The following is a 26,791-nucleotide window of genomic DNA, read 5'->3' on the forward strand; positions in this document are numbered from 1 at the left end:
GTTGTTATTTTCCAGTGATTCTAACTCTGGAATCCTAATTACACACACCTGTGTTGCTCTTGCATTGTACTCAAGGTGTCTGCTTCTGCTGGTGGCTAATAGTCCATGACAGCCCTTCTATTTCATAGTAGGTTTCTTGACAAGAAAATAAGCGGAGGAATGTCACTTTTCCAGATGGAATTGTCCCAATAGCTTTTCTTTGTAGTCTGATTTAAGATTATCTCAGATGGGTATTCAGGACTTACTGTTGCTTACGAGAGTAAACAAATGTAACTTATTAACAGTTATATTTAATTTTATAATAATACAATACTAAAGGAAACCATTGATACTTTAGCTGTTTAGGATATTGTTTTCCAGTTAGCTATTCATTTTGGACATGCTATATATGCTAATGCTGGATTTATAGCAATCTATCCTGCCATTATAATTTTGACAATATCTTTGCACATTTTCTTCTTTTAAAAAAAAGAAACTTTATGCCATAGCTGAAGCACTGATTTCAACATATTTTCATACTAAGAAGAAACATGTCTGCAAGTATTTTTAAAACAGCAACATTATAGTTTATTCTAAAAATCTACAATTTTTGTTCTGTGTTTTGTGTTTTTATTTATTTATTTTTTATTTTTTTATTATACTTTAAGTTCTAGGGTACATGTGCATAACGTGCAGGTTTGTTACATATGTATATTTGTGCCATGTTGGTGTGCTGCACCCATCAACTTGTCAGCACCCATCAATTCATCATTTATATCATGTATAACTCCCCAATGCAATCCCTCCCCCCTCCCCACTCCCCACGATATGCCCCAGTGTGTGATGTTCCCCTTCCCGAGTCCAAGTGATCTCATTGTTCAGTTCCCACCTATGAGTGAGAACATGCGGTGTTTGGTTTTCTCTTCTTGTGATAGTTTGCTAAGAATGATCGTTTCCAGCTGCATCCATGTCCCTACAAAGGACGCAAACTCATCCTTTTTTATGGCTGCATAGTATTCCATGGTGTATATGTGCCACATTTTCTTAATCCAGTCTGTCACAGATGGACATTTGGGTTGATTCCAAGTCTTTGCTATTGTGAATAGTGCCGCAATAAACATACGTGTGCATGTGTCTTTGTAGTAGAATAATTTATAATTATTTGGGTATATACCCAGTAGTGGGATGGCTGGGTCATATGGTACATCTAGTTCTAGATCCTTGAGGAATTGCCATACTGTTTTCCATAATGGTTGAACTAGTTTACAATCTCACCAACAGTATAAAAGTGTTCCTATTTCTCCACATCCTCTCCAACACCTGTTGTTTCCTGACTTTTTAATGATTGCCATTCTAACTGGTGTGAGATGGTATCTCATTGTGGTTTTGATTTGCATTTCTCTGATGGCCAGTGATGATGAGCATTTTTTCATGTGTCTGTTGGCTGTATGAATGTCTTCTCTTGAGAAATGTCTGTTCATATCCTTTCCCCACTTTTTGATGGGGTCGTTTGTTTTTTTCTTGTATATTTCTTTGAGTTCTTTGTAGATTCTGGATATTAGCCCTTTGTCAGATGAGTAGATTGCAAAAATTTTCTCCCATTCAGTAGGTTGCCTGTTCACTCTGATGGTAGTTTCTTTTGCTGTGCAGATGCTCTTTAGTGTAATTAGATCCCATTTGTCAATTTTGGCTTTTGCTGCCATTACTTTTGGTGTTTTAGACATGAAGTCCTTGCCCATGCCTATGTCCTGAATGGTACTACCTAGATTTTCTTCTAGGGTTTTTATGGTATTAGGTCTAACATTTAAGTCTCTAATCCATCTTGAAGTAATCTTCGTATAAGGGGTAAGGAAAGGATCCAGTTTCAGCTTTCTACTTATGGCTAGCCAATTTTCCCAGCACCATTTATTAAATAGGGAATCCTTTCCCCATTTCTTGTTTCTCTCAGGTTTGTCAAAGATCAGATGGCTGTAGATGTGTGGTATTATTTCTGAGGACTCTGTTCTGTTCCATTGGTCTGTAGCTCTGTTTTGATACCAGTACCATGCTGTTTTGGTTACTATAGCCTTGTAGTATAGTTTGAAGTCAGGTAGCGTGACGCCTCCAGCTTTGTCCTTTTGACTTAGGATTGTCTTGGCAATGCGGGCTCTTTTTTGGTTCCATATGAACTTTAAAGCAGTTTTTTCCAATTCTGTGAAGATACTCATTGGTAGCTTGATGGGGATGGCATTAAATCTATAAATAACCTTGGGCAGTATGGCCATTTTCACGATATTGATTCTTCCTATCCATGAGCATGGTATGTTCTTCCATTTGTTTGTGTCCTCTTTGATTTCACTGAGCAGTGGTTTGTAGTTCTCCTTGAAGAGGTCCTTTACATCCCTTGTAAGTTGGATTCCTAGATATTTGATTCTCTTTGAAGCAATTGTGAATGGAAGTTCATTCATGATTTGGCTCTCTGCTTGTCTGTTACTGGTGTATAAGAATGCTTGTGATTTTTGCACATTAATTTTATATCCTGAGACTTTGCTGAAGTTGCTTATCAGCTTCAGGAGATTTTGGGCTGAGACGATGGGGTTTTCTAAATATACAATCATGTCATCTGCAAACAGGGACAATTTGACTTCTTCTTTTCCTAACTGAATACCCTTGATTTCTTTCTCTTGCCTGATTGCCCTAGCCAGAACTTCCAACACTATGTTGAATAGGAGTGGTGAGAGAGGGCATCCCTGTCTTGTGCCAGCTTTCAAAGGGAATTTTTCCAGTTTTTGCCCATTCAGTATGATATTAGCTGTGAGTTTGTCATAAATAGCTCTTATTATTTTGAGGTACGTTCCACCAATACCGAATTTATTGAGCGTTTTTAGCATGAAGGGCTGTTGAATTTTGTCAAAAGCCTTTTCTGCATCTATTGAGATAATCATGTGGTTCTTGACTTTGGTTCTGTTTATATGCTGGATTATGTTTATTGGTTTGCGAATGTTGAACCAGCCTTGCATCCCAGGGAGGAAGCCCACTTGATCATGGTGGATAAGCTGTTTGATGTGCTGCTGAATCCGGTTTGCCAGTATTTTATTGAGGATTTTTGCATCGATGTTCATCAGGGATATGGGTCTAAAATTCTCTTTTTTTGTTGTTTCTCTGCCAGGCATTGGTATCAGGATGATGTTGGCCTCATACAATGAGTTAGGGAGGATTCCCTCTTTTTCTATTGATTGGAATAGTTTCAGAAGGAATGGTACCAGCTCCTCCTTGTACCTCTGGTAGAATTCAGCTGTGAATCCATCTGGTCCTGGACTTTTTTTGGTGGGTAGGCTATTAATTGTTGCCTCAATTTCAGAGCCTGCTATTGGTCTATTCAGGGATTCAACTTCTTCCTGGTTTAGTCTTGGGAGAGTGTAAGTGTCCAGGAAATTATCCATTTCTTCTAGATTTTCTAGTTGATTTGCGTAGAGGTGTTTATAGTATTCTCTGATGGTAGTTTGTATTTCTGTGGGGTCGATGGTGATATCCCCTTTATCATTTTTTATTGCATCTATTTGATTCCTCTCTCTTTTCTTCTTTATTAGTCTTGCTAGCGGTCTGTCAATTTTGTTGATCTTTTCAAAAAACCAACTCCTGGATTCATTGATTTTTTGGAGGGTTTTTTGTGTCTCTATCTCCTTCAGTTCTGCTCTGATCTTAGTTATTTCTTGCCTTCTGCTAGCTTTTGAATGTGTTTGCTCTTGCTTCTCTAGTTCTTTTAATTGTGATGTTAGAGTGTCAATTTTAGATCTTTCCAGCTTTCTCTTGTGGGCATTTAGTGCTATAAATTTCCCTCTACACACTGCTTTAAATGTGTCCCAGAGATTCTGGTATGTTGTATCTTTGTTCTCATTGGTTTCAAAGAACATCTTTATTTCTGCCTTCATTTCGTTATGTACCCAGTAGTCATTCAGGAGCAGGTTGTTCTGTTTCCATGTAGTTGAGCGGTTTTGATTGAGTTTCTTAGTCCTGAGTTCTAGTTTGATTGCACTGTGGTCTGAGAGACAGTTTGTTATAATTTCTGTTCTTGTACATTTGCTGAGGAGTGCTTTACTTCCAATTATGTGGTCAATTTTGGAATAAGTGAGATGTGGTGCTGAGAAGAATGTATATTCTGTTGATTTGGGGTGGAGAGTTCTATAGATGTCTATTAGGTCCGCTTGGTGCAGAGATGAGTTCAATTCCTGGATATCCTTGTTAACTTTCTGTCTCGTTGATCTGTCTAATGTTGACAGTGGAGTGTTGAAGTCTCCCATTATTATTGTATGGGAGTCTAAGTCTCTTTGTAAGTCTCTAAGGACTTGCTTTATGAATCTGGGTGCTCCTGTATTGGGTGCATATAGATTTAGGATAGTTAGCTCTTCCTGTTGAATTGATCCCTTTACCATTATGTAATGGCCTTCTTTGTCTCTTTTGATCTTTGATGGTTTAAAGTCCATTTTATCAGAGACTAGGATTGCAACCCCTGTTTTTTTTTGTTCTCCATTTGCTTGGTAGATTTTCCTCCATCCCTTTATTTTGAGCCTATGTATGTCTCTGCATGTGAGATGGGTCTCCTGAATACAGCAGACTGATGGGTCTTGACTCTTTATCCAGTTTGCCAGTCTGTGTCTTTTAATTGGAGCATTTAGTCCATTTACATTTAAGGTTAATATTGTTATGTGTGAACTTGATCCTGCCATTATGATATTAACTGGTTATTTTGCTCGTTAGTTGATGCAGTTTCTTCCTAGCCTCGATGGTCTTTACATTTTGGCATATTTTTGCAATGGTTGGTACCGGTTGTTCCTTTCCATGTTTAGTGCTTCCTTCAGGGTCTCTTGTAAGGCAGGCCTGGTGGTGACAAAATCTCTAAGCATTTGCTTATCTGTAAAGGATTTTATTTCTCCTTCACTTATGAAACTTAGTTTGGCTGGATATGAAGTTCTGGGTTTAAAATTCTTTTCTTTAAGAACGTTGAATATTGGCCCCCACTCTCTTCTGGCTTGTAGAGTTTCTGCCGAGAGATCTGCTGTTAGTCTGATGGGCTTCCCTTTGTGGGTAACCCGACCTTTCTCTCTGGCTGCCCTTAAGATTTTGTCCTTCATTTCAACTTTGGTGAATCTGGCAATTATGTGTCTTGGAGTTGCTCTTCTGGAGGACTATCTTTGTGGCGTTCTCTGTATTTCCTGAATTTGAATGTTGGCCTGCCCTACTAGGTTGGGGAAGTTCTCCTGGATGATATCCTGAAGAGTGTTTTCCAACTTGGATCCATTTTCCCCCTCACTTTCAGGCACCCCAATCAGATGTAGATTTGGTCTTTTTACACAATCCCATACTTCTTGCAGGCTTTGTTCATTTATTTTTCTTCTTTTTTCTTTTGGTTTCTCTTCTCGCTTCATTTCATTCATTTGATCCTCAATCGCTGATACTCTTTCTTCCAGTTGATCGAGTCAGTTACTGAAGCTTGTGCATTTGTCACGTATTTCTCATGTCATGGTTTTCATCTCTGTCATTTCGTTTATGACCTTCTCTGCATTAATTAGTCTAGCTGTCAATTCTTCCACTCTTTTTTCAAGATTTTTAGTTTCTTTGCGCTGGGTACGTAATTCCTCCTTTAGCTCTGAGAAGTTTGATGGACTGAAGCCTTCTTCTCTCATCTCGTCAAAGTCATTCTCTGACCAGCTTTGATCCGTTGCTGGCGAGGGGCTGCACTCCTTTGCAGGGGGAGATGTGCTCTTATTTTTTGAATTTCCAGCTTTTCTGCCCTGCTTTTTCCCCATCTTTGTGGTTTTATCTGTCTCTGGTCTTTGATGATGGTGACGTACTGATGGGGTTTTGGTATAGGTGTCCTTCCTGTTTGATAGTTTTCCTTCTGACAGTCAGAACCCTCAGCTATAGGTCTGTTGGAGATTGCTTGAGGTCCACTCCAGACGCTGTTTGCCTGGGTATCAGCAGCAGAGGTTGCAGAAGATAGAATATTGCTGAACAGCGAGTGTACCTGTCTGATTCTTACTTTGGAAGCTTCCTCTCAGGGGTGTACTCCACCCTGTGAGGTGTGGGGTGTCAGACTGCCCCTAGTGGGGGATGTCTCCCAGTTAGGCTACTCAGGGGTCAGTGACCCACTTGAACAGGCAGTCTGTCCATTCTCAGATCTCAACCTCCAGGTTGGGAGATCCACTGCTCTCTTCAAAGCTGTCAGACAGAGTCGTTCGCGTCTGCTCAGGCCTTTGCTGCTTCCCCTGTTGTTTTTTTAGCTGAGCCCTGCCCCCAGAGGTGGAGTCTATTGAGACAGGCAGGTTTCCTTGAGCTGCTGTGAGCTCCACCCAGTTCGAGCTTCCCAGGGGCTTTGTTTCCCTACTTAAGCCTCAGCAATGGCGGGCGCCCCTCCCCCAGCCTCGCTGCTGCCTTGCGGTTAGATCGCTGCAGACTGCTGTGTTAACAATGAGGGAGGCTCTGTGGGCGTGGGACCCTCCCAGCCAGGTGAGGGATATATTCTTCTGGTGTGCCCGTTTGCTTAAAGCGCGGTATTGGGGTGGGAGTTACCCGATTTTCCAGGTGTTGTGTGTCTCAGTTCCCCTGGCTAGGAAAAGGGATTCCCTTCCCCCTTGCACTTCCCAGGTGAGGCGATGCCTCGCCCTGCTTCAGCTCTCACTGGTCAGGCTGCAGCAGCTGACCAGCACTGATTGTTGGCCACTCCCTAGTGAGATGACCCCAGTACCTCAGTTGAAAATGCAGAAATCACCGATCTTCTGTGTCACTCGCGCTGGGAGTTGGAGACTGGAGCTGTTCCTATTCAGCCATCTTGCTCCGCCCCTCGTTTTGTGGTTTTGAAAACACTTTAGGCTTTATTTTTTGTTTACAATTATGCCAGGTAGTGAAGTCTAAAAGCAGTTAATTGAAATTGAAACTGAAGGCACTACTTAGTTTCATAAGAGGAAGGAGAGCATAAGGGAGATTTAGTACTATGGTGGCTAAAACCCTGTCCTGTTGCATTAATTGCTGATATTTAGTATATACCTCTAGAAATAAGTACATATTTGCCATTCTGAGTAGAATATTTGGGAAATAAAAAAAGGAATCATCTGTAAAATAGATAAAAGACCCTGATTTGTCTGAAAGACTTTGAAACTGTGCTGATTTTAGTAAGTTCTGGTGTTCTGTTCTATACCACTGTAGAATGACTATAGTAAACAATAATGTATTATATACTTTCAAATAGCTAGAAGAAGGGTATTGAATGTTCCCAACACAAAGTAATAATAAATGTTTGAGATGATGGATGAGAGCTAATTACCCTGATCTGATCACTTTTACTTTATATGTATGGAAACATCACCATGTACTGCATAAATATGTACATTTATTATCTGTCAATTAAAAATTAATTTAAAAAATAAAAAAGTAAAAGGCTTGTTTGAGGTAGAACATACATGTAGATATGGGGTTTGAATTAGGCTTCCCTCAGAACAGCATAGTATTTTGGATTCTAATGTAATCATGTTTTATACTTTTATCTCACTATGATTTAAGTAAAAACGTACTTGTGTACATTTTTATAGTTCCTGGCCTGACAGGGGTCTGCATGGTAGTGGTGCTATTCCTCATGATAACAGCCTCTACATATGCAATAAGGTAAGTGTCAGAGTCAATTGTTTTGATGTTTATCTGTCAGGTTATTTAGAAAAAGTCTTGAGTAATCAAAGTGTTTAACCATTGTAGTGTCCTAGTTAATGGACTGTTCTGGGTAAGTAAGAGTGAAGTATAGCTGTTTCTATACATGACTTCTTGCTTCTGAAAATTCTCTTTGTATTAGCAGATTTTCTGGATTGGTAAGAAATTGTGTATGGAGATTGCATTTGATAACCAAAAGAATTACAGTTCTTCAGAATTTGAGTATCTTTCTGAAGGGTAGTGATCTCTATGGGGCATGGGATTGAAAGCAATGTGTACATACAGGGACCTTAGGAATTCCTAGGAATATGTGACTTAAAATTATTTTAAAGCTATTTTCCTGATGTGAGTTTGTCTTGCTGTAAATTAACATGATGTTCTATACAAAACTTTGGAGAAATTGTTGGTTTGCATCTGCTAAAATAACAAATTATCTGCATTCATATTGATTCTTATAGTTAAGAGATTTTGAGCAAAATCAGATGTACATTATCAGGAGCACTTTCACATGTCATTTCTGATGGACACATTTAATTTTTTGGAATATTTATAGTGTCAATGTTTCTGAATAAACTTTTTAGTTAAAGAAAGCAAAAAAAAAAAAAAGGCATATAACATGTATTTCCTCTAATCTTCAAAAATCTCCAATTTTTCTACTTGTTGAGATGTGAAATTCAATAGAAACACAGAAATATATCTATATATATGTATGTAAGCTTTGAAAATAATTGCCAAACAATAAACTTAAATGAATCTGTCCTTATACTTTTTAACATTTGTGCACACACATACACACACCCCAAAATTTCACAAGTCTGCTTGCTAGCCAAAGATTAATACTGTACATATGTAGTATATTTTTATAGATTAAATAAAATCTAATCTTCTTGCTCTTGTTCACTAATTCCCCTCCTCCAACCCCCAAATCATTTTTTCTCTCTTATATACCTATGTATTTTACCGAAACAGGACCATATTAGAATATTGCTTTAAATTTACTTTTGACCTAAATTTATATTATGAACATTTTTTACATTAATAAATATTTTGTTATTATTCTCTTTACTGATGGCACAGCACATCGCCAAATAGGTCTTTATACATTATTTTCCCAGATCCGTATTACTAAATGTTTTGGGTAGATTTGGGTTTTTCTTTTTTTTGTATTTCAATTTTGAAACAAACACCCCCATCCATATGTCTTTGCATGCTTTTTCAATGATTTCCTAAGGAAAAATTCTTAGATGTAGAATAGCTGAGTCAAATTGTAAGAACACTTTTAAAGCTTTTCATAAGAATGAAAACTTGGTTTACAGAAAGGCAACTCACTAACATTAGTATGTGAGGGTGCCAATTTTGTGGGGAGCAATTTTATTTTATTTAGATAGAGGAATCGTTAAAAAAAAAACTAATTTTTTTTCAATTTTAGGAGTTCTTGAAGGAAAATTAGAGCATCTGACATATTTATTTTAAAATCTTTGAGATGCAATTTTATCAAATGGAATGAAAAGATCAGCTTCTATTGTGAACTGAGCTTTTGCATTTGCTCTCATAAGCAATTTAAGCACTTCTTAATCTTCAGTGGTTTTATTTTGTTTAAAACTTGTTTAAACAAGATTATAACACCTAGTTTGCTTTTCTGTAAATATTATTGTTAGAATCATGAAATTCTTAAATGAATCATGGAGACAGATATCTCTTTTATTTTACCTTTTCTTTTTACCAGTAAGAAACTAAAGCATTAGACAAATCAAGTGAATAGATAAGCCCGCAAAGTTTGATTTCTGATAGTGAAATGTAGCCTCCTAATTCAAGGAGAGTTCAATATGGGTCAATCTATTAAAATAATTAATGTATCCTATTATCAGATGACAGGAATACATTTTCTCATCTCAATTGATTTTAAAATGGCAGTTACTAATATGAACTCAAATTTTGACTTAAAATACTCAAATTTTGACTTAAAATACTCAGAGTAAATAAACTAAAAATTAAAATTATTTCCATTGTAGAATTAAAACATATAAAAGCCAGAATTATGGTTATACTCAACAGTGAAATACTAGATGTATTCCTAAGAAAATCAGGAAAAAACCAAAAGTATTTTTAATTCTACCAATATTTACATAGAGTAAAAAATGAAACATTTGGAATTATTCGAAAAAATGCAACAATAAATTATTTTCTTTATTTCCAGAAAAGTAGATATAATATCTACGTTTGGTAATTATTTTGGTAATTATTAGGTTTCTAAGAGAATTGAAGAGAATTATGGAAAAATTTGGTGTTAATGCCAAGTAAAAGAGTTGGAAAAGGTAATTGAATATAAAACAAATATAAAAAATCCTTCTGTCTGTTAACTATAATTAGTTTGAAAAATTGAATAAAATAAAAATAAACTACTCACAATTGCAGCAAAACACATAATATCTGGTGACAAAAGAAGTATGTTCACTGAGACAAATACATAGAGATTTAAATAAAGCCTGTATACTATAAAGATATAGTTCTTCCTTATTATATTGTTATTATTTTTTTGAGACAGGATCTTTCTCTCTCATCTAGGCTGGAATACTGTGGTAAGATTACAGCTCACTGCAGCCCCAACCTTGACTTCCTAGGCTCAAGTGATCCTCCCACTTCAGCCTCCTTAGTAGTCAGGATCACGGGCACACACCACCATGCCTAATTTTATTTTTATTTTATTTTACTTTTTTTTTTTTGTAAAGACAAGATCTCAGTATGTTGTCCAGGCTGGTCTCGAACACCTAGGCTCAAGCACTGCTTCCACCTCTGCCTCTTAAAGTGTTGGATTACAGGCATTAGCCACCATGCCTGACCCCTCGATTTTTTTTTTTTTTTTTTTTTTTAGGGGTGTTGCAATTTCAATAACATTCTCAGACAGGGTATTTTGTTTGTTTTTTTAATTTAGCAAAGTGATTCCAAAGTTTGTCTGGGGCACATCCAAGTACATATTTCAAAAGAGGAGTAAAAGGAGGGATGTGCCTTACTGAACATTAAAATGATTAAACTTCAGTAACTTAAAAGGGAGTGGGACTTACTTGCAGAAATTACCAAAACATTGAACCAAGGGACAAAGTCAGTAAAAAGCCCTGAAAATGACCTTGCTATATTTAAGAACCTGCTAGATAATAAAGGTGGCGTTACAAGCTTATGAGGAAAGTCAAGTTTAATGTAGGTTTTATATGTGTAACAAATTACACATATTAATTTAAAATTATATAAATGGGTAATGATTATGAACAGAAAGGTCACGGAAGAATTAAAAGTGAGTAACACACATATGAAATAATACCCCATCCTACTTATAATAAATAATGAAAACTTACAAAATTTGGTCTGAGTTTTGGGAAACAGGCACTCGTAGCCTACGGTTGGGTTTGTAATTAATAAATGTATTTTTAGAGGGCAATGGGTAGTGTGTATTAAAAGCATTAGAAAAGTGTATCCCTTAATCTTGCAATTCACATTATAATTGTTTTGATTTAAAAAAGGATCAGAGGGCCAAGCATGGTGGCTCATACCTGTAATCCCAGCACTTTGGGAGGCTGAGGAAGGTGGATCACGAGGTCAGGGGTTCGAGACCAGTCTGGCCGACATAGTGAAACCTTATCTCTACTAAAAATACAAATATTAGCTGGGCGTGGTGGCGAGCGCCTGTAATCCCAGCTACTCAGGAGGCTGAGGCAGGAAAATTGCTTGAAACTGGAAAGTGGAGGTTGCAGTGAGCTGAGATTGTACCACTGCACTCCACCTTGGGCAACAGAGCAAGACTGCATCTTGGAAAAAAAAAAAAAAAAAATCAGAACTTTGTATATGTTACAAGGCATGGTAATGATATTGTTTATGATAGCACATACTATGAGTGGAGTAAATGTCAAGCAATTGCCTGCTGCTTAAATAAGGGTTTCTCTAAGAGTCTATGGGAAACATCATATTCATCTAGGAAGCTTTTGTAAATATCTGCCCTCTACTTCCAAGATTCTAATGCGTAAAATCCACCCTGGACATATGAAATAAAATAACTGTTACTCTTTTACTTCTCTCAAGTGTTCTGTAGATTATGCTTGACCTTCCCTGTCTTTTCAGTGTCTTTGTCCTCCCTCAGAGGAATAACATCGAGGTATCATTCTGGTTACACTGTCCAGGAAAAGAATATAACACTTTGGCCATGATTTATTTTAATTTCTCTCTTTTTGAGTTTCCCTTGAACTACTCTCAAAATATGTATTGAAAGAGGAGCATTGGCTGTTTTGGAAATTATTTGAAAATTGACAATATTGATAAAATAATAGCCAAGGTACATATTAGCAGACTGCTATCTGCTTCTTAGCCTTATATCGTAATATCTTGAAAATAAACAACTTATTTTTTTATTATTTCCATGTGTCTTTATTTGAAATACAAATAACTTACAAAATGATAAATTCTTACTCATATTTTTTGTCAGTTCTTTCTATATGGTGTGTTAATACTTTGGTATTAGTAGATGAAAATCAGACGTACTCATATTTTAGCTTTCTTAAATTGTGAGATATGTTTGAAATGATACATGATATTTTGATATTTTTAGTAAGATGGAATGTAAAGTAGCATTAAAATAAATGTATTTGTTTTGCAGAGTTTCTAACTATGATATCTTCTGGTATACTCATAACCTCTTCTTTGTCTTCTACATGCTGCTGATGTTGCATGTTTCAGGGTAAGTTTACAAATATATGTATTTAAAACCATTTGTACCCCAAAATGGGGTGATAAAAGACAACTCTATAGGAAATTTCATAGGAAGTGTAAAAATGTCAGGAGTGGAAGAAATAGTTTCTCCACTATTGGGGATAGTGTCAATAGTGGAACTGAGAATAGTGTCAAGAATGGAAGACATAATTCTATTTTTAGCATAGCATATTGTAATGAAACCAATACAAAGTATATTACATTTAAAAGCTAGAGTTACCTCTCCTACAACCTTTTAGTTTCTAAATCTTCCTATGGATATATCTTAATATCTTCTAAAGGAAAAAATTTAAGAATGGAGAACATCAGGAATATATTTTAGTATTTGTATTTCCTGAAACTGTCCTGCAAAAGCAAGATTTATAACAATGGAATTTCCAGTTTTTCATTTTAAAAGTTCTACAGGAAGTAATACTTGCAGAGAGAGTCAAAGATTTAAAGTAACCAAAGAAAAGGATCTGTCAAAATCACCAAAGGAAAAAATATTCATAAAGTGAAAAAATAATGTATCCGAAGCTTATTACAAAGAGTATATATAACATATTCTGAAAGTATGTGTATCCAAGCAGTATACTCAAAAGCATGGTGCTTAAAACAATACATGAAGATAGATGAAGAAAATAATGTATTTTTGTACATGTGTAAGTCTGTATGGCCACCAGCAGTGAACTTGGTGGCTTTGGTGTGACATTCACACTTGCATGACATAATAGGTCTGGCAGCAGGTTTACTTGGTTTAGCAGGATACAGGGCAGGACACACAGAATGTCAACAGGATAATGTCAGGTGCTTATTCAATAGGAGTCCCTATAGTTGCTCAGGAAGCATTTACCCCACTCCTTCATGTAGCAACTCTGTTTTAAGATGAGGAACCCGTGTGGGTAGGCATAGTCTACCTTGCATTGGGTAAGGCTCATTCCTACTCCACAGGAAGATGTATCTTGGGAACAGCATAGGTCCCCTCAGGGGATGCCCTTGGGATCAAGAACACACCGTACACAAGGAGGCTGAGGTCCGTGCAGCCCAAAATGGTTTCATAGTTCAATCACAGTCCTTTCCGTCCAGATGCATTTCACTGATAATAAACAATGTTGCTGGTAACACAGCTGACATTCCCTGTTTTTCTTAGCCTGAAATATTTCCAGGGAAACAGTTTGAAGAAAGGTTCAGACCTTTGTTTAGTTCTTTCTTCAGAATGTTTTATAATGTAATTTATCAGTACAGTCGGTCATTTACATTGATCAGATGTTCATTTCAGGGTACATATTCAAAATGTTGCTTTGGTTTTTTTCCCCTGATTTTGGAGACTGCTGGTTAAGACAGCAGTATCAAATGGATTTATCCCATGTGTCCTGGTTAGCTTTGTTCAGTCCCAAGGTTCTAGAACACATAGTTGTAGAGCACTGGAAAAATGGCCACACGTTATAATTAATTCTCTGGAGCCTCAGGGCACCAAGAAGGCCCTTGGTAGAGAAAAGTCTGCTTTACATTCTGCTCTTTAAATGGAATTGGTTACCTGGCCAGGGCTACGCTCCTTAAGAGGAGTATGAATAACCAGATACTACTAATGATAATAACAGTAATCTAAAATAGTTACATAATGCTTACTATATGCTAAGTATAAATTCAAAATGCTTCAGATACTTTACGTTATTAAATGCTCAGAATTTTATGAGAATAGTATTGTTAAACCTCTTTCAGAGGTGGGAACACTAATGTTTAGAAAGATTAAGTAGCTTGTTGAAGTTTCCTTAACTGATGGATCTTAGATTCAAACCTAGGCATTCTGATTCAGAAACTCCTAAGTTTTTACGACAAGGCTCTATTTTTTTGCGAGGTTGGTACTTCTGAGAATTTGATCTTAATATTTGTTTAAATACCTTTATCTTGACTTCTTTGAGTTTGTGGTCTGTCTATTCATCTATGTATCTATATCAGATAGATACAGAAAAAAAATCAGTCATTTATTAGTATAATTATATTTGCCTTCATGTTTTACTAAACTAAAACTCTGAAAAAAATCTATTTCTTTGTTAATCAAAATAGTGTCAAATTTTTTAAAGGATCAGCAGTTCAAACAGACTTCTTTTTAAAGAGGAGAATTACATTGAGAGTTCTTTACTTCTTTGGAAGTAAAAGGAATGCATATTTAAATTTCGATTTTACTTTTGTAGAACAAGGGTCATAGAAAGTGACTTTAATTTATATAGAAAAATAGTAGGTATCTATAGGACTAATTATGTACTAATCATTAAACTAAATTAATAGATATTTATTTATTATAGGTAGTAATGAAGAAAGCAGTTATTCTAATTTTGAATCATGTCGTATAACCCATACATAATACAATAAGCATTCTACAGTGCACATTTTTCCAGGAAATTTAATTTTTAAAAAAGCAACATAGATATGCTTCTGGTATGAGAAATGTTACTGCTGATAACAGTTTACAATTTTCTCAAAAAAATACTCTATATTGATGAAGGATTGGCTTGTAATCAAGTCTATTTATTTGTGCAAATGTTGGAAACAGACATATCTTTACTTCTGAAATACCTAGATAACTTTGTTCTTCAACTTTTGGTTATCCAAATAAAGTACAGTTGTTCAAAGTAAATTTCTTGGATTTGTATTGAAATTTCTGTTCAACAGTATGCTTTAGGTCTGAACAGAAAATCACTGTTTGCTTACCATTAACTTCTCTGTCCATCAATGTGGTAAGTACCATAAGGTAAAGAAGAGCAATATATTGCATGATTTCTATTCATCCAGCATTGATCATTGACTTGGAATTTTGAAAAATCAATTGGAAAAGCTAGAAATATTATAAAACTGCATATTTTAAAAATGTAAACATTCATGTGTTATTTACATGAATGCTAGCAATTCGGAGAATTACCAGTGTGGGCTAGAAATTTTAGAAAATAATAGGCTTAAAAGATGAGGTGATTAGATGTTGTTGACTGGTTTTTCTACCTAAGCAGACTTTTACAGTAAGAGAAATGGCTTCATATGATTTTCTAAGGTCATTTTTTTCATAGAATCTTAAATTTTAGGGAAGTTTAAAAGATATCTTGATCAAACCTCTTTTAAGCTCCTCTACAATAATGTCTACTAAGTCAATACCTAATTTTGAAGATGTCCATTCTGTCTTAGGGAAAGTTCTAATTCTCACAATGTTCTTTCTTTTTTGGTTGGAATTATTTTACTGTAATTTCTGTCTAGCTATTTAAAAGTCTGATTCTGGAGGCCATGGAATTTAAGTTGCCCACTTTCCTAAATTCGATTCATTTGTTTCTTACATTGTGGTATTTCAGATCTTAATTTTCTGAACTCTGAATATATTAACAATTAATATTAATTGAATGCTTCTCTTTTATCTTACTAACATTTGCTCTCATTAAATCCTCCTAACAACCCTGTAAATTTATTATTATTATTATTATTACTATTATTCTCAATGTTCAGCTGAGAGAATAGGAGCAGTGAGAGATGAGTTGATGAGGGTCGTGGCTAGTAACTAGATTTCTAGTTTGAAACCAGGTATCAGATACCAAAACTGATATTCTTTACCACTAAGTTATGTGGCCCCCGTTTGGCAACACTTCTCTGTATCCCCTTTAAAACTGTAAACCAAACTAAATGTTCTTGGAGTATGTGATCTGATTTTGGCAGAGTGAAAGTCTCTCTTTCTTGGCTACAAATATTGTAATCAGTATTATTTAGGACCCAAATTTTTTGTTGCATGAGTATCTGTGTCCTTGTCTTAACCTGGTTTTCATTTTTGTTGTATATTTTAGCAATTCTCTTCATTTTTTATAAATAAATCTGTTGCATGCCACCCTGAAAAGATGACATTTCATGTACACCAAACTCAGATGTTTCTTTTTAGTGTTAAAATACATCTTTAAAATACATTAATTTTCTTCTCCAAGATGTTAGTATAACATAGAGATTAAAAGGGGATACATCACTTAATACCCATATGAACTTGGCAGATAATTTGTCCTTGCTTTTTGTTAACAATGAAACGGGATTAATAAAATCACTTATATCATAGTGTTGTCTTGGGTTTAAATAAGGTAATGCAGCAAAGTAGGTAGAATATAGACATATGCAATAAATTTTAGCAAGAACAAATTATACCAGTACCAATACTAATAGCTTTGTAAGAATGACACTCCACATTTAACTTTGAAAAACCAGATTTTTTGATAAAGACACAACACTTTTGAAAAGTCCAGATTTTCTTATCAGCAAAGTAATTTGATGAACATATAGTGAAAACTGCTTAGCAGCTCAAAGGAATATTCCTTGATATGGCAACAATTATAATATTCTAAGATCTCTAAAAATCTATTGTTTTTAGAAATAAGGGTTTATCTTTGCAAAACAAGCCTTCCTCCTGAGGAATTTTTTGCTTTAATTTTTAATATACCTTTTTAGGAGGTTGCTGTTGGTGTGCTGCGTTGAAGATATTCAATTTCTAAGACACCTGGTGAAAACAAAACAAAACAAAACAAAACCATTTCCTCTTTCCAAATATGTATAGAACTGGCTATTTCTTTCCTCATTTTCTTTTGAAAAACTCATTAGAAGGAGATGCATACTGCTATTTTCACTTACTGATAAAAAGGATATTGGAGGGAAAATAAACTATGAATGTCACAGGGCTTCTGCTTAAGAGCCTAACCCAGCTCCTTTCAAAGAAATGTGGAGAGAATGCATTGTAAATGAGATTTGGCACCTTAATGTCTGCAATCTTACCATAGTCAACACTCCCACTGGCTTTAGCTTGGAGAGTGCTGTGTGGGTGGTGATTGTATTTTATGTCTTTATTTAAGTGAGGGAGAGAGACTATAATGTGATAATTCTGGAAATAATATAGGGGAAGGTCCTCCTCAAATGTTTGGATGGCAATGACAGCACATTAATAGTGTAAATATTTGTTGTGCTAGCTCTGCTGCTCTTCTCAGATCATTTTTATTATGTGAATGATACCTGAAGTATTCTTTTAAGCAGAGCTCTTACCATTTGGTACTACTTGTTAGCAAGAGTTAATCATAGAGCATGATTTATATTCTACTTGAATCATTTTTTTTCCTAGGAAATCTAAAAGGAGTATTTTTATGTGCATGTTTTTAAAAACATTTATTCTTTATGCCAGGGGAACACAGTGGGCAGGCTTTATCAACAGTGGCATTAATGAACCCCAGGCAGTGTCACAGGCAGGTAGTTTAACAAGGAGCATTACAGGAGTTTAGACTCAAGATGTTAACCAGGGTTAGAAAGATATTGTGGGGGTTGGCCTATTGTGCTGACTGGGAAATAACCTCCCTCTATTATGGCCTCGGGCCTCAGGAGGAGGATATTAAGGAAATACTGTTAGGGGATAGAGATATTTATGCAATGTAATGAAGCATTAAGAATTGCTGATTCCCAAGTATCTTCTCTTTTAGAAGCCACTTTACGGAAGTCTCCCTTCACTCACACTGATGTGGTACAGGGAAAGGTTTGGTCATCTTACTACTGGTGGGAGGCACTTGCTCCTCTTAGAAACTCACATTACATTTCGAATGGAAGGCCCCCTAGTTGTATTTTAAACAATCCTGTTCTAGCACTGCGGGAGAAAATTTTTACTTTCCTCTACATTCTTTTCAGTTTCTCATTTCTTGCCTGTACATTTGCAGTGACTATGTAATTTGTTGTGCAAACCAGATACTTTTGAGAACGAATGGGGATGCTATTGATAATTCAGCATTGGCTAGATAAAGACCAGGTCATATAGGCATCCTACCTATTCTGAGGCAGTGGAAGAAGTTTTAAGAGAGGCTAATGCACTGTTTTAATGTAGAGTTTGAGCTAGAGCCACAAAAGGAGTCCTTACCTTGAATAGGGGCTCTGCATGTGTATTTGAGAAACAGAACCTTCAAATAATACACACGATAGGTTTGCCTAGCTTTGTCTCACTTTAGAAATTGTAATTAGATGTTCGTTACCATGGTCATTAGAAGGCTGAGGTTTTGGGTGTTCAGGACAGTGGTTAAAATCTTTTATAAACTCTCTGTCACTGATATAGATGACCTGTTTTAATACTTCCTAGATGCCTAGTTTCTAATGATTCTAGCATACTCGTTATCAGTTTGGTGCCCATTATTTCTACCATAAAATTCTACTTCTGGCCGGGCGCGGTGGCTCAAGCCTGTAATCCCAGCACTTTGGGAGGCCGAGGCGGGCGGATCACAAGGTCAGGAGGTCGAGACCATCCTGGCTAACACAGTGAAACCCCGTCTCCACTTAAAAAATACAAAAAATTAGCCGGGCGAGATGGCGGCGCCTGTAGTCCCAGCTACTCGGGAGGCTGAGGCAGGAGAATGGCGTGGACCCGGGAGGCGGAGCTTGCAGTGAGCTGAGATCCGGCCACTGCACTCCAGCCTGGGCGACAGAGCGAGACTCCGTCTCAAAAAAAAAAAAAAAAAAAAAAATTCTACTTCTCTTTCCGTAGGATAGGAGTTTTTAACGTGGCTACATAATCCCTAGGAATCATTGAATGGATTCAGGGATTCATTAATTCCTGAAATACATACACACATATATCTGCGTATTTAAGTATATGTTTAATTTTGAGACACATATGTACATTTTTGTATAAAAGAAGGTTTCTCAACTTTCATTAGACACCCTAAAGTTTGTGTGGTAAAAAAAAGTTTTAAAAAATTTGGAACTGAAGTTTTTAAAGCTAGATTTTAACCAAAGAGCTATAATAACTCATATCACATTGACACATTTTATATAGCCTGCTTAAGTTTTATTTAGAGTTAAAACCACTGGATTATGGGAAAAATAAAAGCCACTGGGTCATTTTTTTTTCTCTCATGAAGGCTACTGGAAAGAGAACTTGACAAATATAATGAACAATTTAATAATTGCATTATCATTTTAGAGGATAATAATTATACTATTCATAATAATTCCCTAGTTTGAGACATGTTGAATATGTGAAAGGGACTATTCTTAGCACTTTATACACACACACGCGCGCGTGCACACACAGACATTCGTTTTTTTTTTTTAATACACACAGTATTATAAGTTCTTCTATCATTTCTATTTTACAGATGGGGAGTTAAAACATAAAATATTAAATTAAAGTAATTGTCCAAAGCCACACAGGCAATACCTGAAAAAACTAAGATTGAGCCCATGAAGTTTGACCCCTGAATTTAACTTCTACCCTTTTCTTGAATTATTGAATTATTTATTCATCATTTAGAAGGTACCCCTGCTTATGAATGAAAAATATTTATGTCATGTAAAAATCTAGGATATATTTTTCTATTTCTCTATGTAAGTTGGTGGGTATATATACATATATGTTTGCCTGTTTTGAATATAAAGTTCAGTTTTGATTCAGGTTATATAGAGTTCAAAGTTTTGAAGGTGAAATCTAACTAGCTCCGAGAAAATGGAGTAAGAAGAACATGCCTTCTTTATGGTGCTGCCTTATAAATGTTTCCTAAAATGTTTGACCTTGTTAAGATACATAATAATATAATAACTTTATAATATAATGTAATCACTTTATAATAAATCTAATAATAAAGTTATATTTATGTGATACTTTACTTGCCAGAATTCTTCCATGTAACCTGAAAATAACAATGAAGAAGACTAGGATTTAGACTGGAGCAGATAAAAATGCTGTGGAAGAGATATTCTTATCAGTATTTTATTGCCAGAGTGTCTTTATAAAAGGATTAAGTCAAAACATAGCAAAGAAGGCAATGGGGAAAAGACATTATTCATCATATAGAAAAATCAATTAAGTCCACAGATTTCAAAAACCCATACCTTTTAGAATTTTGCCATGAATTTTCTCTAAATATTAGATTACCCGTCAAGTTATTATTCAAATATGAGGGATGAATTTCATAATGGAATTCCAAAGTAAATACATAAACAAACTTGAGTAAGCATGCAATTTGTGAATTACCGTAGTTTTGCTATCCCACACATTTTGGTATTTTGACTTTAAACATAGTGAAACAAATGCCCTGTGTTATAATAGTGAAGAAACAGGATTGATTCCTAGAAAATCACTAATATAATCTTGGACAAATCAGTTTTCTAGAAATAAAGAAAAATAATTGTATTTCACAGACCTATTAGAAGAAAAATATTAGCTATTGTACATAAAATTGACACTATGTACACACATATATATATACACACATATATTTTTATTGTTGTCTATATAATGTTCTCCATTTAAAAAACTTTTCTATTTTTAATTTTTGTGAATACATAGTAGGTGTGTATGTTTATGGGATACATGAGATATTTTGATACAGCCATACAATGTGTAATGATAACATTTGCATAAATGAAATATTCATAATCTCAAATATTTATCTTCTCTTTGTGTTACATACAATCGAATTGTACTGTTTTCATTATTTTTTAATGTACAATATATTATCATTGACTGTAGTCATCTAATTATATTTTTGTAACCAATAACCATCCCCACTTCTCCCCATCTCATTCTCAACCTCTGGTAATCATCATTCTACTCTCTATCTTCATGTGTTCAGTTTTCATTTTTAGCTCCCACCAATAAGTGAGAACATGTGAAGTTTGTCTTTCTGTGCCTTGATTATTTCACTTAACACAATGACCTCCATTTCCACCCACATCGTTGAAAATGAGAGGATCTCCTTCTTTTTGTGGCTGAATAGTACACCATTGCTATATGTAGCATGTTTTCTTTATCCATTCATCTGTTGATGGACACTTAGATTGCTTCAAAATCGTGGTTATTGTGAAGAGTGCTACAATAAATGTGCAATTGCAGATATCTCTTCAAATACTGATTTCTTTTCTTTTGGGTATATACCTAGCAATGGGATTGCTGGGTTGTATGTCAGTTCTGTTTTTAGTTTTTTGAGGAACTTCCAAACTTTTCTCCATAAGGGTTATACTAACTTACATTCCCACCAACAGTGTATGAGGGTTCCCTTTTCTCCACATTCTCATCAGTATTTGTTGTTGCCTGTGTTTTTAATATAAGTCATTTTAACTGTGCTGAGATAATATCACATTGTAGTTTTACTTTGCATTTATCTGATGATGTGTTGTTAAGCAGCTTTTCATATACCTGTTTGCCGTTTGTATGTCTTTTGAAAAATGTCAATTTAGGTATTGTGCCTATTTTAAATCCAATTATTAGATTTTTTTCTTATAGAGCTGTTTGAGTTATTTATATATTTTGGTTATTAATCCCTTGTCAGATGGATAGTTTGGAAATATTTTCCTCCATTCTTTGGGTTAGATCTTTACTTTGTTGCTTGTATCCTTTGCTGTGCAGAAGCTCTTTAACTTGATGTAATTCCATTTGTTCATTTTTGCTTTGATTGTCTGTGCTTCTGGGATATTACTCAAGAAATCTTTGCCCAGTCCAGTCTCTTGGAGAGTTTCCCCAGTGTTTTCTTTTAGAGGTTTCATAGTTTCAGATCTTAGAGTAAGTCTTCAATCAATTTTAGTTTTTTAATTTAGGAAGAGATAGAGATCTAGTTTAATTCTTCTGCTATATTGTATTTCCATTATGCATTTCAAAAAGTTTTAACATTTCCTCAGTAATTTCATCATTGACTCGCTGGTTATCGGGAACATATTGTAAAATTTCTGTGTATTTGTATAGTTTCCAAAATTCCTCTTATTGATTTCTAGTTCTATTCCATGGTGGTCAGGAAAGATGCTTGATATTATTTCAATTTTTTGAACATTTTGAGACTTTTTTTGTGACCTAACATGATTCTTGAGAATGACCCATGTGCGAAGGAGAAGAATATGTGTTCTGCAGCCACTGGATAAAATGTTCTGTAAATAATTATTAGGTCCATTTGGTCTATAGTGCAGATTAAGTCTGAAGTTTATTTATTGATTTTCTGTCTGAAAGATCGGCCCCATGCTAAAAGTGGGATGTTGAAATCTCCAATTGTTGTTATATTGATGTCTATCTCTCTCTTTAGCTCTAATAATATTTGCTTTACATTTTTGTGTGCTCCACTTTTGGGTGTAAAATATTTACAGTTGTTATATCATCTTGCTGAATTAACCCCTTTATCACAATATGATTTTTTTTGTCTCTTCTTATAGTTTTTGTCTTGCAATCTATTTTGTCTGATATTAAGTATAGCTTCTCCTCTTCCTTTTTGGTTTCCATTGGCATGGAATATGTTTTTCCATCTGTTTATTTTCAGTCTATGTGTATCTTCATAGGTGAAGTGTGTTTCTTGTAACCAGCAGATCGTTGGGTCTTTTTGTTTCTGCGTTCAACCATTGTATGTCTTTTGATTGGACAGTTTAGTTTATTGACATTCTATGTCATTGCTGATAAGTATGGCCTTTCTCATGCCATATTCTTGTTTGCTTTCTGATTGTTTTGTGTTCTTCTCTTTCTTCTTTTCTTCCATCCTGTCTTCCTTTTGGTGAAGGTGATTTTCTCTGGGGGTATGTCTTAATTTCTTCTTTTTCTATTTTTTGTGTATCTGTTGTATGTTTTCTGATTTGTGGTTACAATGAGGCTTGTAACTAATATAACCCACCTCAGGCCCACAGTGAGGTACTGCGTAGCTACCACTTACGTTCATTCAAGGCCCAAGGGCTCCTCAGTCAGCTTGTAGTAAATGCTTCCCAGCCTGGGACTTTTACTTCAGGATAATGCATTCCCCTCTTGCACAGGGAGGGTCAAGAAATGTCATCTGAGAGCCAAGGCCTGGAATCAGGAAACCCTGTTTGGTGCTCTACCCCACTGTGGCTGAATCGGTATGTAACCTGCAAGACAAGTCCCCTTCACTCTTCCCTCTCCTTTTCTCAAGCAGAAGGAGTCCCTCTCCATAGCAATCACAGCTGGGAATTTGCTGGGTCACACCTAAAGCCAGGACATCTCTGAATCTCACCCAAGGCCCATGGCGAGTACTGCCTAGGTACCACTGCTGGTTATTCAAGGGCCAATGGCTCTTTAGTCAGAAGATGATTAATCTTGCCAGTACTGGGTTCCTCTCTTCAAGGCAGCAAGTTTCTTTCTCGCCCAGGGTGTGTCTAGAAATGTCATTCAACAGTTAGGGCCTGGAATCAGGGCCTCAGGCCTCTGCTGAGTGCCCTATCCTACTGTGGCTGAGCTGGTATCTAAGAGGCAGGACAAAGTCCTCTTTATTCGTCCCTCTCCTCTCTTCAAGCAGAAGGAAGAGGTCTCTCCCAGAGCTGTGAGCTGTGTTGTTTGAGCTTGGTAGAGAGGTGCAAGCACTCTCTTGGCTGCTCTGGCTAGAGTCTCATTGGTATGTGTGCCCCCCCACATCACTGGCTGTGAGCCCTGCACAGCACGAGGACTTGCAAGGAATTTTTGTCCTTTAGACCTAGACTGCCTTTCAAGTTTATTTACAGTCCCAGAGCACTTTAACCCAAAATGACAAGGCTTGCTGGGACTTAGGTTTTGACTACCAGAATGGGCAATTCCTTTTAGGCTAGAACTGGGTCTAAATGCTCCCTCTGTGGGCTCTGGCTGAGTTCTTCCTGGTGTTGCTTTTCATTGTGGTAGGGCAACACTGAGTTCTCTTCTCCCTAACCTCCTTATGTATCTGTGAGTTCCAACCCTAAAAAGAAAAAGAAAATAGAACATTGTGCCATATCCTAGGTAAACTATAGTGGTTTTGGAGATAGGAGTGTTTATTATCCATCTTTATGCAGGGAATCCCTTTCACATATCACTCACTCAGTATTTGCTGGATGAAGCTGAATTGCATTAATTAGTTTAAGCTAGGAATGTGTTGTCCTTCTAGGCTCTTCCAATTTTCCTTAAGTATCAAAGCATTACAGATGACAATTAAGGATAATCTCTAAACTTGTTTAACTATAACATGTACTGTCATTTTGTAACTACCGTTTATATTTAGTCTTATCTAGGTAATTAGTTATTATGACAACTAGTATATTGATTCCCATGTCAGAGGAATTAGCTTTTAAATCTTGACTATTTTGATTATACTGTAGACTGGCACAGTTTTATTGGGGGTCTTTGTGTATCTCTGCAGCTAAAAATTCTGAAAGAAAAAAAGATCCATGCCTATTATTGTTGTTGTTGTTGTTATTATTATTATTATTATTATTATTATTATTATTTGAGACATGGTCTTTCTGTATTGCTCAGGCTGGTCTCAAAAGTCTAGCCTCAAGTGATCCTCCCACCTCAACCTCTAAGTGCTCGGTTTACAAGCATGAGCCAGCATGCTCAGCCTCAGCTCTCCTGATTTGTTTTATTTCACTTTTTAGTTCTTCAATTTTTCACTTAAATATATGAGTGAAAAATATTATTGAATAATTAGATCTCTCTTAGATGGAATCCAAATTCTTCTCCTCCATAGTATTTATATATTTTCAATATGTTAATAAATACAATGTCCTATATAAAGTTTTTTTTTTTTTACTTTATATCCTTTGTTTGCCAACTTCCAGTTTTGTTTGCTAACTTCCAGTTTTGTTTGCCAACTTCCAATTTTTTGTTCATTGGATTTCTTAATTTTATGTAAAAAGTAGTATTTCTCTATAGTAATTATGGGCTAAGACCTTATGGTTTATTCACATTTGCTGATATTTTATGCTGTAAGCCAGTCGGTAGTAGGGATCGAGATCATGTGATATTTTCTCCCATTAAAGATGCCTTATAGTTCTATAGTTTATATGCATATATGTCTACTTATATACTTAGATATAGTATATAGAGAGCATTTTTTGTACATGAAATCATTTATGCTATAAGTTGTATATATTAATGGATTTTTTTAAACTTCCAAACTGCGAGTTTATTTTTTCCCCAATTTTGGAGACAGACATATTGAACCTTAGACCAAATACTTTTTCAAATAATTTTTATCTCAGTTTTTCTCCAGAGAATTTTTTATATTAGCAAGTGTTTACAGCTGGAATTATAAGGTGAGAAAGTTGGGGGAAAGGAGAAGGAAAAGGACTGTATTTATTTTAAGAAACATTTTCAGTACAGTACTGTTTTTCTGAAACATGAAATAATTATTTTATCCTCCACTGTCATTTTAGTAAAGCATGAAAGCTGAGGAAATACTAAGAAGTAATGGATGCTTACTTTTTTTTTTTTCTTTGCAAGGGATCAAAGCTCTTCCCTTTATATACCTGGGAAGTAGAGAGGAACAGGTACAATTTCTCTTTCAGTTAAGGAAACTTAGGGGAATGACCTATTTTACTTCAGGTACTCAAGGAAGTTATAAATGTTGATCCTAAGCCCTTAAGACCCTAGGCTATGCATTAGTCAGCTGCAGAGATATTGTGGCAGAATCAGTCTCTTAATTTGCGGGGCCCACTGCAAAATGAAATGTGGGATTCCTTGATCAAAAAATTATTAAGCATTTGGAGATGATGACAACAGAGCAGTAAACCAATAGCAGGGTCTTTCTAAAGAGCAAGGTCCAGTGCACCTGCACAGATTACAAACACATGATGTTATCCCTATCTTGTAAGCTTGGACAAGCCCACCGGTAAGAGCCAGACACAATTCCTGCTGTGGTTAAGCTGCAGATAGCAGTTCTCTTAGCTATCAGAGGCAAGAGCCAGGAAAGAAGGCAGAGGCAAGAACTCTGTTAGGCCAGATAAACAAAGTGGGGGTGGGAGTAAAAGCTTTGGTAGGGTGGGTACCCAGATGCTTAGGATTTCCTGAAGCACACTGGATTTTTAGTTTAGGAAAGCACCCTACTTCTAAATGCACCTAACAAGTAGACTTGACTCTCTTGATCATTGTCTGTTACTTAATGTTACTGTCTGTTACTTAATAACTGTCATGTTACTACATGCCATTTGCTAAAATATAGACCTCCTTTTTGAAGGTTGAAAATGAGCTCAAATATCTGTTAAAACCAGATGACTCCCCAAGCACGTATTTCAACAACAATCACGACAAAAGTTGTTTATACACTTCTGGTCACTAAGTTAATCAACGAATATTTATTGAGCACTTATTGTAAGTTATAAACACTGTTTTAGGCACTAGAAAAATAACAATGGAGCAGGATAAACCCTTGACTTTAAGAAGTGTGCATTCTAGTGGAGTCCACAGAAGTTAGAGAACTGCAATAAATTTTAAAATATACAATTTGGTTTCATTTTTTTGAATTAAACTCTTTCTTTGTACTTGAAGCAAAGTAAAAATAGCTGCCAGAATCAATATATATTTTTACCATAAAGAAAAAAAATCATGTGGTAGAATATTAGGAAAAATGTAGGTCCCTAGGGGACAAGAATTTTTTTCTCCTCCTTAAAAATAGATTAAAATACCACAAATATAAAGGTCACGTAA

At 35.7% G+C, this 26,791-nt stretch overlaps 1 protein-coding gene across 5 annotated transcripts in view; it reads left to right on the plus strand.

Annotated features, from left to right (window-relative positions):
- The window catches only part of NOX4 (NADPH oxidase 4), a 170,205-nt gene that overhangs the window by 62,264 nt on the left and 81,150 nt on the right, over positions 1-26,791 (plus strand). For all 5 annotated transcript variants that reach the window (XR_004053751.1, XM_030918987.1, XM_030918988.1 and 2 more), the window contains exons 7-8: positions 7,545-7,617; positions 12,299-12,379. Coding sequence is in view for 4 of the 5 variants with exons in the window: in XM_030918987.1 (XP_030774847.1) it covers positions 7,545-7,617; positions 12,299-12,379 (154 nt within the window). In the remaining variant the exon portion in view is untranslated. The remainder of the gene's footprint in view (positions 1-7,544; positions 7,618-12,298; positions 12,380-26,791) is intronic.

The sequence above is a fragment of the Rhinopithecus roxellana genome, chromosome 15, assembly GCF_007565055.1.
Source record: "Rhinopithecus roxellana isolate Shanxi Qingling chromosome 15, ASM756505v1, whole genome shotgun sequence".
NCBI lineage: Eukaryota > Metazoa > Chordata > Mammalia > Primates > Cercopithecidae > Rhinopithecus > Rhinopithecus roxellana.